This window comes from Natrix helvetica (assembly GCF_964273705.1).
Source record: "Natrix helvetica genome assembly, chromosome: 2".
NCBI lineage: Eukaryota > Metazoa > Chordata > Lepidosauria > Squamata > Natricidae > Natrix > Natrix helvetica.
Genome location: NC_138552.1, coordinates 199988885 through 200008319, shown reverse-complemented (window position 1 = coordinate 200008319; position 19435 = coordinate 199988885). Strand labels below are relative to the sequence as shown.

General features: G+C 39.2%; 1 protein-coding gene across 6 annotated transcripts in view; it reads right to left on the bottom strand.

Annotated features, from left to right (window-relative positions):
- PDE7B (phosphodiesterase 7B) overlaps positions 1 to 19435 on the bottom strand; it is a 159702-nt gene that overhangs the window by 55994 nt on the left and 84273 nt on the right. For 2 of the 6 annotated variants that reach the window (XR_014174570.1, XM_081943679.1), the window contains exon 1: positions 17693 to 18138. The exons of 1 other annotated variant lie outside the window; for it this stretch is intronic. Coding sequence is in view for 4 of the 5 variants with exons in the window: in XM_081943679.1 (XP_081799805.1) it covers positions 17693 to 17930 (238 nt within the window). In the remaining variant the exon portion in view is untranslated. Of the gene's footprint in view, positions 1 to 2778; positions 2845 to 17692; positions 18140 to 19435 lie in introns of those variants that run through there. 3 more of the 6 variants (XM_081943680.1, XM_081943683.1, XM_081943681.1) reach the window with 2 other exon arrangements.

Genomic DNA, 19435 nt, shown 5'->3' with positions numbered 1-19435 from the left:
CGCTCTTATCGCGTCTGCAAATAACTGCCCAGCCGCCCTGTTTAGGGTGACCCATTCCTTAATTAACCAAGGAACTTGGAAAGACACCTTGCAGGGTAGGGCTGAAGAATTTGTTCAGTATCTGCAGGATAAAATCGTTCAGATCCGGACAGGCTTGGACTCTGACTGGGTAGATTCAGGCGAGTTGACAGGGATGAAACTTGTGGAGACAATCTGGGATGAGTTTGACCCTGTGACCCCCGAGGGCATGGACAGGATTATGGGGAGACTCAATGCTGCCACATGTGTGCTGGACCCGTGTCCCTCTTGGTTAGTTTCGGCTTCCTGGGAGGTGACATGAGGCTGGCTCCAGGCGATTACCAATGCTTCATTGAGAGAGGGGTTCTTTCCCACCGCCTTGAAGAGGCGGTGGTGAGGCCCCTCCTTAAGAACCTTCCCTGGACCCAGCTTCTTTAGCCAGCTATCGTCCGGTCTCCAACCTTCACTTTGTAGCAAAGGTTGTCGAACGTGTGGTAGCACGTCAGCTTCCCCAGTACCTGGATGAAGCTGTTTACCTGGATCCGTTTCAGTCGGGTTTCAGGCCCGGGTACAGCACGGAGACGGCATTGGTCATGTTGGTCGATGATCTCTGGCGGGCCTGGGACAGGGGCTGCTCCTGTGTCCTGGTCCTATTAGACCTCTCGGCGGCTTTCGATACCATCAACCATGGTATCCTACTGCAATGACTCGGGGGGTTGGGAGTGGGGGGCACCGTTTTATGGTGGTTCTCCTCCTACCTGTCGGATTGGTCGCAGTTCGTGTTGACTGGAGGGCAGGGATCGACCCCGAGGTGCGTCACTTGTGGGGTGCTCCAGGGGTCGGTTCTCTCACCCCTCCTGTTCAACATATATATGAAACCACTGGGCGAGATCATCCATGGTTTTGGGGTATGGTATCATCAATATGCTGATGATACCCAACCTTTCATCTCTACCCCAAACCACCCAACGATGCCCTCACCATGATGTCCCGATGCCTGGAGGCTGTGCGGATCTGGATGGGGAGGAACAGACTCAAGCTCAATCCCTCCAAGACTGAGTGGCTGTGGTTTCTGTTATCCCAATTTGTGCATCTTGTTCCATCTTTGATGATAGGGGGAGAAATTTTAGACCCCCTCAGAGAGGGCCCGCAATCTGGGAGTCCTCCTGGACACGCGGCTTAGTTTAGAAGAACACCTGATGGCCGTGACCAGGGGGGCCTTTTACCAGGTTCGCCTGGTACGTCAGTTGCGCCCCTTCCCGGATCGGGATGCTCTATGCATAGTCACTCATGCCCTCGTCCTTTCTCGCCTGGACTACTGCAACACTCTCTACATGGGGCTGTCCTTGAAGAGCACCCGGAGGCTTCAGCTGGTCCAGAATGCGGCCACACAGGTTATTATGGTGGTACCTAGGTGCTCCCATGTTACACCCCTTTTAGCGGCCTGCGCTGGTTGCCGGTTGTTTTCTGGGTGCGATTCAAGGTACTAATTATGACCTTTAAAGCGCTCCATGGCTTAGGCCCAGGGTACCTGGGCACCACCTATTGCCACCAGTAGCCTCCCACCGTCCAGTGCGATCCCACAGTGTTGGCCTCCTCAGGGTGCCGTCGGCCAGACAGTGTCGGCTGGTGACCCCCAGGGGGAGAGCCTTCTCTGTGGGAGCGCCTTCCCTCTGGAATGAGTACCCCGGGATCTTCGCATAATCCCCGACCTCCGGCCCTTCCCACGCGTCCTAAAAAGTTTGCTTTTCCAGCAAGCCAGCCTGGCCTGTTAATTTTATCTAATTTTTAAAATGTTATTGTTATATTAATTGGGTTTGTTTTTTGGGATACTTATCTAATTTCCTTTTAGCTTTTGTGATATGTGTTTTTTAATGTTGTACGCCGCCCTGAGTCCTTTGGGAGAAGGGCAGCATATAAATCCAATAAATCCAATCCAATCCAACCTAGAAATAAGGAGAAACTTTCTGACAGTGAGAACAATCAACCAATGGAACAGCTTGCCCTTGCAAGTTGTGGGAGCTTCATCTCTTGAGACTTTCAAGACGAGATTGGACTGCCATTTGTCAGAAATGGTGTAGGGTCTTCTGCTTGAGCGGGGGATTGGACTAGATTACCTATAAAATCCCTTCCAACTCTATTAATCTGATCTCTTGCAGATAGCTGTGATGGCCCTGATGAAAATATGCAACAACCATTACCTAGGTAAAAAGGACAGAAATATTTTTTTAAGTCCAGAGCAATGAGACCCCATCGGAAGTGTTAATTCACTGAAATATAAGAGGGAGGAGGGGAGGAAAAGGTATACCATAATCAGAATTTCAAGGTTCTGATATTATATACCCAATCACAGCAAAAGCAGTTTTAGCCTTCCTGTGGAATTTGTTTCTTAGTCTGTAGAGGTGACATGTTGGCTGACACCTCATTTGATATGGTGGCTGGGGGACTGTGAGAAATAAAATCAAACATATTTACAAGATACTATGTTAGGGAAAAGCTAACTTTAAAGTTTTCTATGGAAGATGTTAAAAATGTTCTTCTCTAAGGTTCTCAACTGAATTTCATATAACCTGCACAAATGAGAACAAGACACCCTTATATATTTTACAATGTTGCAAACTTCATCCCTCTGTCTACAGTAGAACACTGTTTCACCTAGTACTGGCTTTGACTTCACCAACCATACAGCCCCATGAAACCTTCTCTGGGGACCGGCTACTTGGTAGTACAAAAGATTTTGTAACTTCTATCATCTCTTACCATGAACCAGATTGCGTGAGATTGCTTGGACTTTCAGTTCAGCAACACTTAAGAGGATCATCTGATCTACAAAAGGAAAAGTTAAGAGTTTGAAATGGAGAGGTAGAAAGTGTTTTCAGGAAATGTGTAACTGCATTAGTAGAATCTTTTGGGAGCCATGGATTCAGATCTAAAGTACTGTTAGTTCAAGAAAGTAATATAAAGTAGCATCATTAGTGTAGAAAGCCAACAAAATAAATATTTATGTATAATTTCCTCTCGTTGGAATGATTGTTAACACTGTTTTAAAAAGCTGGAGAAAAATCATATACCAACCAAGAATATTGCAGTTATAAAAGTTACAACATGATTGTTGTATAAGAGGGAGAGAGAAATTTAAATTGTGCTGCCTGGAACATGATGTACTTTTGCATGTTATGGTTATTGTGCTCTCTTTAAAATGTCTTGTCATGTAGACAAGAAATAAGATATAATCAGCTGCTCTCAAACTGTAGAGCAGACTTAACATCTCTCTTTTGTGTGAAAATATATGGGAGGGGGGGTAGCTTTATAATTGTGCTCTTTTAATAATAATTTAAATTATATTACAGCTGTCACAGATTGCTAAGAAAATCCTGTTCTCTCCCGGACTCCAATTACATTCCCTCCTATTTCTTTGACAATCTTTACAAGAAATCCTGCTTAAAAGGATCACGTTCTATAAATTGTCTTTGTTGCCGAAGAAAGAATAAGAGACAAAAGACATGAAGTCAATAATGGAAGGATTATTTTGCTGCAAAAAGGATGGATGCCTATCTCCTGCTTAGGTAGAGCCCCACTTTCTGTGATATATCTTGTGCAATGAAAAAAAAATAGGAGTAAAAGTTTGTTAGGGAAGGAAGCCACAAAGAAGGCAGGGAAACAACAATTTGTTCACATTCATTTTAAAGAAATTTTATGTATTTTCTATTGCTGCATTTGAGCCACTCCTCATGGAAGAAATATCACTATACTGTCCTTTTGGCAATGAGACACACACCCAGGGGTGGGCTGCTGGGGGTTCGCAGGGGTTCGGGAGCACCTCTAGCTAATATTCTGTGCAGTTCGGAGACTCCTGACTGGCTCCGCCCACCCCACCATGCCCCACATGGCCCGTTTTGGATACAGTTAAGTGCAGGACCTCCGGAGCTGGGGAGGCCATTTTCACTCTCCCAGAGGCTCAACAAAAGCTTCCGGAGCCTGGGGAGAGCAAAAAATCCCCCCCTAATGTGGTGCAGGAGGCTGACTAGGCCATGCCCACCATGGTTGCACCCACCCAGCAACCAGGTAGAGAACCCCTTGCTAAAATTTTTGAAGCCCACCCCTGCACACACCCCTTCACTGAAGAGACACTAGTGGTCATCTCTTTTTTTAACATTATAACACCATTTTTTCCCACAATATCCTAAAGCAGGGATGAGCAAATTTAGTCTTTCGCCTAATTTCACACTGCCTTCAGACTAATTTTAAAGCATGCTGCAAACAAGCAATTCGGACCTCTGGCCATATCAGTCTTCTTCCCAGACAGGGAAACCGAAAATGGAACTACAGTATAAAGAAGAGAGACGCAGAGAGAAAGAAAAAGAAAAAAGAAAAAAAAAGGATCCTTCAAGCACTTTGAACTCATTCTCAACAACTTGCATTTCATCTACCATGGATGTAACCACGTGGGATAAAACAGTGGGAGCTGTTGTGGGAAAGGGAAAATGCTACGTTTACATAAAAAAACTATACAGAATGTCAGATCAGTCATATGCCTTGTCCCACTTGTTTAGAGAGATTTAGGAATTTGGGTGTAGAAATTTCCTTTGATCTTTTACAAGGAATCGTTCATGACCAAGCTATACACAACCTTTTATCAATTACACAGGTTATTATTTTCCATTACATATATCCTTAGGGATATCTACACTCCGCCCCCGCACCCCCCCCCCCCGGAAGAGAAAATGCTTCACAATGACACTTAAAACTTCGTATATGAGACTCTGACGCACAAAAAGATCTCTTGAAATGGTACTATACAAATTATATACAGGCCCCCTTTTTTTCATAAAATGTAAGATTAGAAGGGAAGCCAGTTTGGTGTAGTTTTTAAGGCATCAGGCTAGAAAAATAGGAGGCCAATCAATTCTAGTCTCACCTTGGCATAAAGCTAGATTGGTAACTGTAGTGAAGCCATGGTGGCACAGTGGTTAGAATTCAGAATTGCAGACTAACTCTGCCCACAGCCAAGAACTTGATCCTGACCAACTCAAGGTTGATTCAGACTTCCATCTTTCCGAGATGGATATAATGAAGACCCAGATTGTTGGGGCAATATGCTGACTGTAAATCGCCTAGAGAGGGCTGTTAAGCACTGGAAAGCGGTATATAAGTCTAAGTGCTAGTGCTATTGGTAACGTTGGGCCATTCACTTTATCTCAATCCTAGGAAGGAGACAATTGCAAACCACTTATGAAAAGCTTCGCCGGGAAAAGTGCAGGAATTTATCCAGGCAATCTCTGAGATGGGCATGATTCAATAGAAGAAGAAGAAAAAGATTGGAAGGCAGATATTAACTTTCAAGAAATTTCTGTAGTGTGTTTATAGTGTATATGGTGCATAACAGAGATGTACAATGCTTTGGCCACTGTATTTGGTAGATGCCACATATCAACTAGTAATTTGGGCCAAAATAATCCTAAAGCAAGACTAGAATACAGTCTCTAGATCTCTGCCTTTAACACCAATTGGCTCTGATGAGGTATTCTAGGCAGAGGTGGGCGCCACATACGCCAACAACCGGTTCGCCTACAAAGCAAAATGTGAGCGTGCGCCTTCTGCGCATGCCTGTGGCAGCAAACATCCAACAATTATATAGGACAGGATAGCGCCGGGATAGCAGGTGGGTGGGTGGGCCCAGCTGCTGATCAGAAGTACCGGTTTGCCTGAACTGGTCCGAACAGCCCACCTCTGATATTAGGCCAACTTAAAGGGAAGAAGATAGAAAACAAGAGGAGTAGGAAAAGTGATTGTATTTAAAACATGAAGCCCAGATCAATTTTATATTTTTATATTTATATTTGCAAAAATGCTGATTGAGCCATTATTTGTCCATGTTTCAGTTTAAAGGTTTTTGGAGCCATCTTGACTATGACCCCAAACCACTACTAAATGAATTGAAACAAGCTCAATAACTGTTTTCTCCTCCTACGTTCCCTATTCTGACTCTGATGATGCAGGTATTGCTAGCTTCAGGATCATGTCAGCTGATTCTGTTGTCCATTCTATCCTTTTTATAAAATCATGCTTAAATAAAGAAACTGTTTGGGAACCTGAATAAGGTTTGACGTGTTCTCTAAGGAGAACATTGCCTACCTCTGATCTTGAAAAATTCCTGGCAGCCAAACATCACTACTTGTAACTTCTGATTAAGGTAAATCACCCCCTCTTTCATTTACTCCCACAGGGCTGCATGCATTCTTCCTTTATTTCAAAGGAATGCTTGCAATTTTGTGGTATTATGCAAACCTTAATTAGCAATCCACAAGTTGTCTTGAAAACTAAAGCCTAAGGTGTGACACAAATATTTGATGGTAGAGTTCCAGAAGTCTGGAAAAATATCCTCTTAAAAGAAACATTTAAGAATTGAGTCACTGGAGTCTGACCGGGAAATGCTGTTAGAAAACAATTCCTCTAATCGTTAATGAATGTCTGTCTACTGGAGAAGGCACAATGTCTTCTGTGTACAAAGCAGGATGTTTGAGCTTCCTTTCATCTTGGAAAGACCTTTTGCTAAGTAGATGTTGTTTACCAGCGTCAGCCTGGTTTGGTAACTGAGAAATCATTTCCATTTGTTAATTAACAGGCTCTTTTTTGCCATTGGACAACTGTAAGTTACTGTTTATTAGCAGTGGGTTTTATTCAGTAAAGAGAATGCTTGATCCTGCTGTTATAAACGCTCACAGATGCGGACGTTGTTTAAGTATAACTTTAAGCTGAATTATTAAGGTTGGTGCTATTTGCATTTCATGACTTTATTTTTTTTAAATAGTTTTTATTAAACATTTTAATCTTTAAAAACAGAAAGAAAAACACAACAAGAAAAAACATAACATACATAACAATATAAAGTAATTATACAGCCACTTTTCAGTGTGTTCTAAGCTTCTCGCTTTGTGTAAGCATACACTTGCTATCAGAAGATAACAATGGATGAACAAAATCTAGTCCCATATAGAAATCATAATATTATCAGTTTCTAAAGCAATGCCACAATTCCATTAAAGCCAACCCTACTTAAAATCAGTCACTACTAACAGTAAATTGAGCCAAAACCTTTGGTAAAATCATGCCAACGGGATAATCTACTACTACCAGCTTATTCTGAAGCTAAAGTGCAGCTAAAAGCCTATCAAAAGTATACACTGCCATATGGATTGGAACTGTAACGTATTAGGATAGCCCCATGTTGCCATGGCGGCTATTGAATCCTTAGTTGGTCCCCTCTGTCCACTCCATTGCTATGTAGGAGCTACTATTTGTCTTCAAGAGCCATTATATCTAGATACACAAAACAACAGAGACTAGGTTTAGTGGAGTGGTTAAAGCATCAAGTTAGAAACTGTGAGATCGTGAATTCCAGTCTCACCTGGGACAAGAGTTAGGTGACCTTGGGCCAGTCCCTCTATCTCAGTCTAGGAAGAAGATAAGAGCAAACCACTTCTGACGTCTCAAGAAAATTGCAAGGATTTGTTCAGACAGTTGCCAGGAGTCAAAACCGACTTGAAAGTACACACATACATAACGGAGACTACAGACTGAGCGACACAAGAACCCTATTGTTTTTTTAGCCCAAAATGATGAACAATACGTCAAAACTGCCTCACAGATTATTATTCTAGTTGGAGGTAGAACGTTTAGCAAATGAGTTTATATATAAAACAGTAGATAAATATCTCACTTGATCCTCCTACTGATGCTAATGTTGCTCTGAATTAGAGCAATCTGTTCCAGTCTGCTTAGCTAGGTCTGAGTAACATATACAGCATATAGAATTCAACAATAGAAGGATGCTTTTTTATTACAAATTGACCTGATATTCAAAAACAGTCCAATCAAAGAGAGCAACCTGACAGAACTGCTTAGAATTGGAAAGAGAAATACAGTAGCTTTCAACTCTCTGAAGCCCTTTCTTTCCTGGTTCATTTTTATGATACATAACACGGTATAAGGAATATATCAGAGACTGGAAATCTAGCAGACAAAGGAAACTTCAATTGTTCATGAAAGCATGACACAGAGATCAAACTAACAGATCTACAGAAGTCAAATGGGAAAAGTATGAAGCAAAAGAAAAAAAAAGTTAGAACCAAGAAGATAAAGAACATAAAACTGCTATCTAAATATAAGACAGTTGATGTATTATTCTGTTCCAATAAAGTAGGAAAACAGAGACAATATTACAAGATAAGCCAACATTTAACGATTACCTGGCAAAATTCTTTGTTAAGGATATGAGTTTTGCTTCAAACTGCATTCTGATGGGAAATATTTGAAACATTTAAAATGTTTAAGCCCTGAAAACAATGTGAAACTAGAGTAAGCCCCTTGCTACTTTTTTGTAACTCAGGATGCCAAGAATAGTCGGGGGTGACAGATTTTGTTTACTGAAACCAGCTACCTACGTAACACAGAGAAGAAAAAAAATGACCCAAGGGATTATTTTAAAACGTGCTCAAAATATTAAATCCTTGTAGGGATTAGTTGAAACAGAAGCAGAAAATCAGAATGCTCTGCTCTTCTCAACAATTTTTTTTCTCATTTCTTTAACTAAATACTTAGATGTTCAGCTAATCAACTGGACAAAATGGTTAGTTGCAACTGTATTCTTTTCAATTAACATTTTCTAACTTGGACACAAGCAACTCAGGCAGAAAATGTACTTGTTGTGCTATTTATTTCCTTTCCTATATAATCATTCATCATCATCATCATCATCATCATCATCATCAAGGCTAATACATATGAAGAATGGTTGCAGGAACTGGGTATGTCTAGTTTAATGGAAAGAAGGACTAGGGGAGACATGATAACAGTATTCCAATATCTCAGGGGTTGCCACAAAGAAGAGGGAGTTGAGCTATTCTCCAAAGCACCTGAGGGTAGAACAAGAAGCAATGGGTGGAAACTAATCAAGGAGAGAAGCAATTTAGAACTAAGGAGAAATTTCCTGATAGAACGATTAATCAGTGGAACAACTTGCCTCCAGAAGTTGTGAATGCTCCAACATTGGAAGTTTTTAAGAAGATGTTGAATAACCATTTGTCTGAAGTGGTGTAGAGTTTCCTGCCTACGCAGGGGTTTGGACTAGAAGACCTCCAAGGTCCTTCCAACTCTGTTATTCTATTCTATTCTATTCTATTCTATTCCATTCCATCAAACACTGCTGTCTTCCATTCTTCCATAAAGAAGGAACCTATCCCATAGCATAAGACCCACTAAAAGCAAGGGAAAATATAGTATTTACCCTCAGCTCTACAACTAGCAAACAAAGTTCTTCTAAAATCTCATCAACAGAACCAAAGACTGAGCAAAAGCTCAGTTACATCACATTATCAAATATAGGCCAGAAGAGTGTAGACAAAGGGTACACAAATCAACACAGGAGTCATCACATTTTTAAATGCACCCTTTAAAGTGAGTTTCAACAAGCTATAAGAGCAAGGATAGAGTGCACAACCCCAAAATTTAACAAATCAACCAAATGCAGAGTGTTTCGTTGAAAAAAAACCAACCTAAAAGCTATACAAAGCAAGAGCATGAAATGAAAGGACTTCCCCAAAGTTCCAAACTACAGCTCCAACTAACAAACTTTAAATGGTGTCTGTATGTTCAACATTAAACTAATGCACTTTGCATTCATAGCTCTATAGAATTAGCAGTATTTGTGTGTAAAGCACCATAGTTTGTACATACACCGGCATCTTTTAATGCTCTCACTTCTCTTGCAGGCAAAATGAAACACAGCACAAAATGCACCCAACCTACCCACTTAACCCATCCATATTAATGACAAATGTGAATGCTAATTTTGTAGAAGATTTTGATTAACTGTATCATCAGAGTCATGGCTGAATACCTTTTATATCAAGGACAATTGTTATTTTGTTGAAAGTGTTCTACATCTTGTAACAGCGTTCCATTCGCCTTTGGCATTTAGTCATGCCGGCCACATGACCACAGAGATGTCTTCAGACAGTGCTGGCTCATCGACTTTGAAACGGAGATGAGCACTGACCCTAGAGTCAGGAATGACTACCGCATATGTGTGAGGGGAACTTTTTATCTTTATGTCTTGTTTTCTAGCTATTTCTCCCTCAAAATTTTATGTATTGGCTACCTACCATTACCTTGTGCCAGTTGCCAAGTGGTTCAGATGTGTACTATTTTCCATTATACCCTTGTAAAAACAATAAACAAGAGAAAAACATTTTTTCAGTTGCACAATTCTAGAAGCTACATGCATTTACAGAGGTACCTTGGTATTCAACTGCTTTGAAACTCATCAAATTTGGTACTCAACGCATTTTGACATGGAAATTTTGCCCCAGCATTCATTATGTGTTTGGTATACAACCCACAACCTTAAACCTGTCAATGCCGGCTGCCTTGTGACTCACTACACTATTCCTTATGGGAAAATTTGTTTAGTACTCATAGTTTTTTTGAACTCGTCGCGCCTCCCAAAACAAATTAACAATGAGTACCAAAGTACCATTGTATATGAAGAAGCAAAGGCATAATTGCAATGGCATCCTGACTTAAAAAAAATTCTTTGGTGAACTTCATTGTTTAGGAAGAGGAATGCAAAGCAGAGTGATATATCATCAAAATATTCTTGCTCCTTTTCCCTCCAATAGACCCTTCAGCAATTGCTGAAAACACCATATATATTGCTATATATTTCTGATATCAGAAGCTTTTTTACAGCTATTCCCGAATTATAGATTTCTGCAGTGACATCCATCTTTCACGCAAAACCAAAAGCCTAAATTAATTTCAATAACTTTAAATACAACTTAATAAATGATATTCTCAGATCACTTAATTCATATGTATCAAGTAATGCTAACATTCTTGTGCAGTAGTTTATGATGATTCATCAAGTACATTTGATACTTTACTCAAAGTGAGCTACTTCATATTATATAGGTGGAAATGAAAACATTATTTTCGAAACAATATTTGTATATTAGGTTCTGCAGGTTGATTACTTGCAGATGTTTACTATTTGGTTTTAATGACGCATGCTTTTCGTGAACTTGTACATAATACTGTATGTGCTTCTGCACATGAGAGTATGTGACAGACTATCTAAATATAGTGGATACACTTCCCATCAATGCTGTAGTAATTTGACCATATAATTTCACCATAAGCAAAGCCAGATGTAAGAATATTTCTAGGGACACAGAGCCTACAGAAATATTAGTAAAAGGCTTGTGAGGTCTGGGTAGTAAACACGAGGAAAAAATTAGCAGTGGCTGTTCTGCACGCTTTGTTACCCAACTTTCAGCAAATAACTAGGAAGTCTTTATCCTGCTTCATTGGCCATACAGGCTAGGGTCTTCACTTACCATAATGTTTTTTGGGTGGCAAGGGCTAGGTGATAATGCCAAGCGATGAGATGAAAATCTTCTCTGCATGATTCCCATGATTGGGTGGTATTTTAGCGTTTTCTCTTTGCGCTTAGACTGTTTGAATTGTTTCCTGCCATAAAAATGGCAAGAAATTATGTCAACATATTCAAGAACATTAGTCAGAGGATTCTCCAAAAATACACACAAAAAGCAGAGGTGGGCTACTGCCGGTTCAGGCAAACCGGTAGTTCCAACCAGCGGTTGGGGCCGTCCATCCGTTCCGGTGCTATCGTGTCCTATATAATTGTGTTTTTGATTCCGTGTGCGTGCTCAACATTTTCATTTCTGGGTAAACCGGTTGTTACATTATGTAATGCCCACCTCTGACAAAAAAGTCTGAAAGTTGCTTGCATCCTTAGAACTCCAGGTTGTCCTTCCTTGTTGTAGAACAAGCCTAAGGATGCTACATCCTTAGGTCAGAAAAAAAAATCCCTCACTCCTCCTTGCTCAGTCGTTTGAAAAAAGCTACAATTTTTTGTGTTGCAATTTTGGGAAACATTCATGCTGTGAAGTTGTTAAAAGGTATACGAGAAAAAAGGGAAACACTAAGATATGCCACTTCCTGATGGCATCTGAAAAGCCATGTGGCAAGTAGACATTTCTGCGTTACTATATACTTTATACTATTATAAGCCGTATACTGTATATAATAGCACTTTAAATGATTGTGCATGTCCCTGAGTTGTGGATACAGAAGTCTAATAATTAAATCAAGAGAGAATGAGAAAAATGGGCAATAATTATAGTAATCACTGAGTCTAGAACAAATATACCAGATTTAAACAAATCAATGAACAAATTTTATTTTCTGTGTTTACAAACACTGAATTTCAGCTGAAACATTGAATTCAATTTAAGATCAAATTAACAATGAGAATTTTACTCAGTTTTGTCCCACTTTCATATATGCATATGTAACATTGGAAGGCTGCAAATAGAGGAAGAATGCCATAAATGTTTCAAGTGAAACATAGTTGAAGAAATATTTTCAACAATAGCAAGGCCACTGAATTAGATGACACAGTTGAACCATTTTAGATGGCTGATTTAATCAATATGTGGATTTTATTAATATGTAATAATCAGCAATGCCTAATCAAGATATCTTTCCATGGATGTATTTTTTATATCCTAAAATGCAGCAAAATTCTGATCAGAAGAGGTAAAATTAGCCAGCTGGTGGATGAGCCATTCTGCTGTTAATGTACTCACAATTGATCCCAGTCTAGATGATACAACAGTGGTAACAATTATCACATTTCCCTTGTGTTCATATGTGTTCCAGGTATTGCTTTAGCTCCCACAAATTATTAGGTTTACCACCTGCAATTTATTAGCCCACAATTTCTGTTGTTAAGTGAGACAGTTGTTAAGTGAGTTTTGCCCCATTTTACAACCTTTCTTGCCTCAGTTGGTAAGTGAAACACTGCAGTTGATAAGTTAGTAACCCCATTGTTAAGTGAATCTGTCTTCCTCAATGACTTTGCTTTTCAGAAATTTCTCAAAGATTCTCACATGACCTTGGGACACAGCAACAGTCATAAATATGAACCAGTTGCCAATTCAGTTGCTTCTGAATTTTGATCACATGATCATGGGGATGCTGTCAAGGATGTAACTGTGAAAAACACTGTAACTTGGAATGATTTGCCATTGAACAGTTACCACTTTGCCATTGTATCTTTGAATGGTTACTAAACGAACTGTTGTAAGTCGAGGACTATGTGTATTATTGATCAAGGGTTCATAGTTCTGGATTTAGAAGAACATGACTATGCAGTCTGTTTGGATTCATACTAAGGCTGTGTCAAGCTTTGAAGGTGATTGCCTCCAAAAGTAAGTCTTGGTAAAAGATCCCATTAAGTGAAGTTGGCCTGTTCCTTTGTGCTTCATTGCATTCCACTGACCCCCTTGTGTGGCCGTTCCAGTTGCTCAAATATGAACTGTCTTGTCTAGGAGTATTGTTACAGAGAAGAGAATCAATTAATCAGTGGAACAACTTGCCTCCAGAAGTTGTGAATTCTCCAACACTGGAAGTTTTTAAGAAGAGATTGGACAACCATTTGTCTGAAATGGTATCGGGTTTCCTGCCTGAGCAGGAAGTTGGACTAGAAACCTCCAAGGTCCTTCCAACTCTGTCATTTCATTCTATAAACTGTCTCTTTGGCCCTAAGTATCTCATGAAAAACTTGGGAGGTGCTGAGTTTAATATAATTCAAATGATTTTTTTTAAAATATTGATGTTCCCATAAGTCTTCTATTATTCTATTATTTGCTTGAAGACATCTTTCTTTGACTTCAATGTTTCTCTTCACTTTTTTTGACGGAGGATAGATGTATTGGCCTGAGGCAACCAAACCAAAAAACTCTTGTGGGATTTCTCTGGGCTATGAAAAAGAAAGTTATAACTTTTAGGAGGCAGATTGTACAGGAAAAGTGTTCTGAAAGAGTAGAGTCCCAGCACAGTATAATGAAGAAAAAGGTATCTTAGCTGGTGACAGAAAATGAATATTGCAAGTATTGGCGAAATGAGAATTTAATGCCAAGATTTAATGTAAAACAATTAAGAAAGTTAAGATTACACTTAAGAAAGGATTTGAAAAGGAATTAATTTATACACAAGTCCAAGCGATTCTTAACCAGTACTGATATTTGTCGATTCTAATCAGGAAATTATGATGAAGTCACATTTATTGAAAGCATCCGATAGTTCTTGAATAACTTGAATAGTTAGAACTGTTCCTGTACTCTCTATAGTAAACATTCATTTACCATATGGACATAAAAATATCTTGAAATATCTCTGTGACCAGAGTTATTTGATGTCTTTGGAATGTATTAATATTTTTTACTTTTTCCAATAACCCAATAACCTTTTCCAATTTTTCAATAGTCCTTCTAGCCTCTTAGAAAATAAAACATCACTATTTAGTAAGTACCATATTTCCTCATATTGCACCTCCTGTTCATTTGAATATACTGTACTTTTATTCCAAGTGTAAAAGAGCCATTAGAAGTCCCAGAGGGAATGGTGTTCTATTAAATTAACAGGAAGAGATGGCAATATTATTTTTCCTGCCTTGGTAGTTCTCCCCATATTTTCCAGTATCACTTGCCCACAAAATGTGGTTGATGCAGGATTACTTTATGCCTTTCTGACTGAGGTCTATTCCACAGAACATTCAACTACTAATTGCCCCACAAAACTTCAAAATCTTGTTTGGTTTTCCTTGTCCCCTCCCTACCCAAATTACGTTAGAAATCTTATACAGCTCGCTCTCCCTTTCTAACCTTCTAATTTAGTATCATTTTAATAGAAATTGTTTCCAGATTGGAAATGCACATGGTATTTTTTTTCCCTTTGGAATTTGACATTTTTCTATCCTTTATCGCCTGTCTCTGTGTTTGTGGTTGTGTATGTGTATGTGTGCACGTACACACTCACATTTTATTTCCGCCACTGCTATTCCACTCTAATATTCATGATTAATGTGTAGAGATGCAAAAAAAGGCAAGCCTCAGTATTGCTATTTAGTAAAATATTCAAAGAGCATTTCCAATAATGTATATATGGGCATATCACCTCTACAAATTGAAAATATGAGCATTGTCAAAGTCACTAGGGCAGGAATAAATTGAGAAGACAGCTGTGCAGAGTAAATTGTGATGCTTTTTGTTGTTGTTCCTTTCACTTTTCTCTTCCTATGGCCTGTGCAGTGTGAGAGCATTACTAGGTATAGTTTCAGTTCAATTCAAGCAAATTAATTCCCTGGGCAATGATGTCACTGGGTACTTATCATAGAGTTAGAGGAAGTACAACTCTCTTCTGCGCCATTGTTTTACAAGAGGCAGTCAATAGGGCCACTAGAGAAATGTGATGCTCCACTTACCCTTACCTCCCAGCAATTCACCTCCAAAGGATGGTGGAATGGCAGGAATTAATAAAAAACTCTAAAAAGAGACTCATGCCAAGAGGTGCCATCAGGGGACAGGAAATACACTTGCCCTATTTTATGGCGGATATACTTTTCAATGAGAAACTGAGGGGCAAACTCTGTCCTTCATTGGCCAATAACTGAGCATGGAGTGGTAGAAATACCCCAACTCTCCCTATCAGTTAGAAAGGTTTTGATTGGCTGTCACATTTTTGGATCCACTTCTGATTCTACCTTGATATATTTGGAGGAATACAAGTATGCTCTATGTATTGCAGTTAAATTTTTTCACATTAGGAAAGGAACAAAATGCACTCACTTTGTATTTTTGGAGATGAACCTATATAATTTCATAATTTCTGAGCCATTGTGCCGTTAAAAAATTCTTACTGTATTTGTATTTTTCTGAATATTGTGGTGTGGTTTCTCTATAAGAAATAATCACATTAGGGAAAAAAACATATACTTATTAGTTGAAATAACTGATATTTATCTGAAAATGTTACCTTGTAAAAATATAACTATTTTGTAAAAATGTGACTAGCTTGTAAAAATTGCAATAGCACAACATAAAATATGAAGAGATGAGGACAAAATAGGTTTATTTCTTTGGTTTGCTTTTATATTGATAATGTAACAATCAAGGGTTTCATGATCTTAGTAAGGGTAAGTTAAAGAGACTGAACATTCAATATAGATTACATGTAGTTAACACTCATCATGCTTTAAAAGCAGTGCTTATGCAACTTTGAAGGGGCCGCGGTGGCTCAGTGGCTAAGATGCTGAGCTTGTTGATCAGAAAGGTTGGCAGTTTGGGGGTTCAAATGCCTAGCACCGTGTAACGCAGCGAGCTCCCTTTACTTGTCCTAGCTTCTGCCAATCTAACGTTCGAAAGCACGTAAAAAATGTGAAAAACAGGAACCACCTTTGGTGGGAAGGTAACAATGTTCCTTTGGTGTTTAGTCATGCCGGCCACATGATCACAGAGATGTCTTTGGACAGTGCTGGTTCTTCGGCTTTGAAATGGAGATGAGCACCGCCCCCTAGAATCGGGAACGACTAACACATATATGCGAGGGGAACCTTTACCTTTACCTATGCAACTTTGTACACAGTGCTGGTTCTTATCTAAAACCAAACTTAGCAGACTTAAATAAAAATGCCATGAACGGAATCTCAGTCAGTTATACCTATAACATTAGTATTGAAAATGAGTATTCGTTTTGTAATATTATATCTTTGCTGACTCATGAAGTAAATATTAGCATTTACTAATGAAAATATAGACTAAGTCAACACTTTTGGAAATGGTCAGAATGCATTTGCCTTAATCATAAAGATTCATTTCACTTTTCAAATATTTCTGAATCTTTCTTTTTCTTTCTGTCTGTATTAAATAGTAGCCTAAAATAAGGAAAGCACAATGTTACCAATTTCTTTTTAAACAACACTGTAAAGAAAAACAATTTAGAAAAAGCATTGTAGATATTTAGCTAGGCACTAATGCAGATATAGAAATGCCTAAATTCTCAGTGATTTACAAAAAGTGATTTTGATCCCGAAGCATTTATTTGGACACAATTCACACTCAAACATGTACAAACAAGTAACTAAAAACTAAATATAATCTAGTAAATGTTGATTATACTGCACTAATTCCAACAGAAAGTTAAACACTTAATTTTGCTATATTGTTACTAGAGATTTTTTTTAAAAATGATTCCATTATATTTCCCCTTTAATCCCCCAATTACTAAATTTTTGTTTGCTCATTAACTTTGTTAGTTCTGGAGCTCATTAAGATTTTGGTTTCAGGGAACAAGCTTCCAATGCTAGGAAATAATCACCAAAGCTGATTCTGTCACCTTTAGGATTTAGGACATTAATATACCATCCAAAATTTATGCACTAATCTCTTAACATGTTAATTAACAGCACAATTTTATGCATTTTCACTAAGAAGTCGTCTTGTTACATGCATTAGGGAGCATTTTAAAGAAAGTGGCATAGAAGTTTTATGAGAACACAAAATGCTGATTCTTCATTGATGACTGCAGCTAGGAAGTTGACTTTGAATGCTGTCCTATATAATTTAAATAAATATGGTAAGCCCACAAGAGCCTTCAATGCTCTTAGCACCTATTAGAGAATGAATATATGGAGTTCATCTACATCACAGTAAACAATCAAATATACTAGGTTTTGGGGTGGGGGGATTTGGGAGGAGGGCAATCCAAGCCTATTATTAGACATAATTTTGATTGCATATTTTAAGCTTACCTGAAAAAATATGAGTACTCCCTCCACTTTCCGGAACTCCTCTCCTCTTCGTCTCTGCAAGCTCATTTTTGGATTTCCAAATCAGCTTTATGATTCTGAACTTCTCAGGCAAACCCCAAGATAGAATTCCCTGTTGACAGACGGGCAGGGTCTCGGCAGACAAGGGCATCCGATCTTCTTCAGTCCCCCATTGCCTACCCTTGTCCAATACACTGAAAAACCTATTTAGCACAGGCATTCTCAAAAAGACGAACGGATTCTTCTTCAGAAGATGAGAATGTCTTTAAATTCCAGGAGGGGTAGAAGCACCGAACATCCTTGAACCAGCTGTCTCTAACAGTTTCTCTAAACTTACAGTAGTCTTGTTGCTCCTAAAGTTGAATCAACAAATTCTGCTTGAAATTTATCTTTCAAAGAGTCTCCAAGTCATGGCTCTTCCAAAGCTGTTCCTTCTCAACTGCATGCAAATGTTCTCCTTACCCCCTTTCCCTCCCTCTAAAGTTTTGAGTTAACCGTGTTTGATTAAACCCAGCCTACAGCTAGTCTCAGAAGAAGAAAAATCCAAACTAGAGGAATGTTTTCTTTTGCTCCTCTTCTCTTCCCTGGCCCTGCCCTGGGTCAGCTAAGACTACCAGCCAATTGCAATTACATTCACAGGGAAGCTTTTATTTACCAGCCCTGCGATAATTAGGCATAAGGATGTGAACAGCTGTTGGTTTTAGAAACCAAAAGTTTTGCCAAGTTCTGCTGTGTAATTTTTCTTCTGGTGGGAGCGGGGTGTAGAGAATTTTGAGCCATCCAGCAACACCAGCTTAAATTTACCTCGTTTTAGTTTGAAAAAGTCCTTACACACATTTCCCAAAACATCTACTAACTAACTGCTCCAGTATGGGAATATTAAGAAAGCTGTGTTTGAATTTCTTCACAAAGTAGTACAATTCTAAAAGTCTCTACCTACCCCTCTGCTCCCCCTTCTTTTTATGTCTTCCTAGTTGTTTGGTTTTCAATCGCAGCAAATCTGAAGTGCAGAGGATTAGCAAGTTGGTAACCTCAACTGCTCTTCAGCTGGATAGGAAATAACACTGATTCACATTCCAGGATGAACTGTGAATGAAATGAATCAGGAAAGCCACAGGATTCAGGAATGCCACAATATTCAACAGTTTTGGATTTGTTTTGGACTTAAAGTTCCATTTCTAAAAGGGGTAAAAAAATTAAAAACAAGAGAAATTGCGAAAATGCCTAGGTCAGTCAGCAGGTGAAAAACCATACCTTGCAGTAAGATCTTATGGAAACACTGTAAAAAAAATTAGAACAAGAAAAAAAAGCCTTCTCAGTAGAGGTGGGTTGCTCCCGGTTCGGCCCGGATCAGGGAAACCGGTAGTAGTGGTGGAGGGAGGCTCTGCCCACCCGCCCAGACAAAGGGAGGGTTGCTCCCGGCATTACTGCTGGTTCGGTGCACACAAAAATGTTGGAACCCACCTCTGGCCTAGACGCTTCTGCGCATCCAGAGAAGCATCGCGCGCACACGGGAGGGCACCTGAACTGGTAGTAAAAATATTAGCAACCCACCACTGCTTCTCACTTACCTGAAGCAAATTCAGGTAAGGATTTCGATTCATGCAGGTTTGCCATTATTATCTTACAACAGTATCATCCAACTTTTGGCCCATGAAAATAAAATGTTCTTTCATACCAAGCCAACTGTTCACATAAAACCTTGAAATGATTCCAACTGGAAAT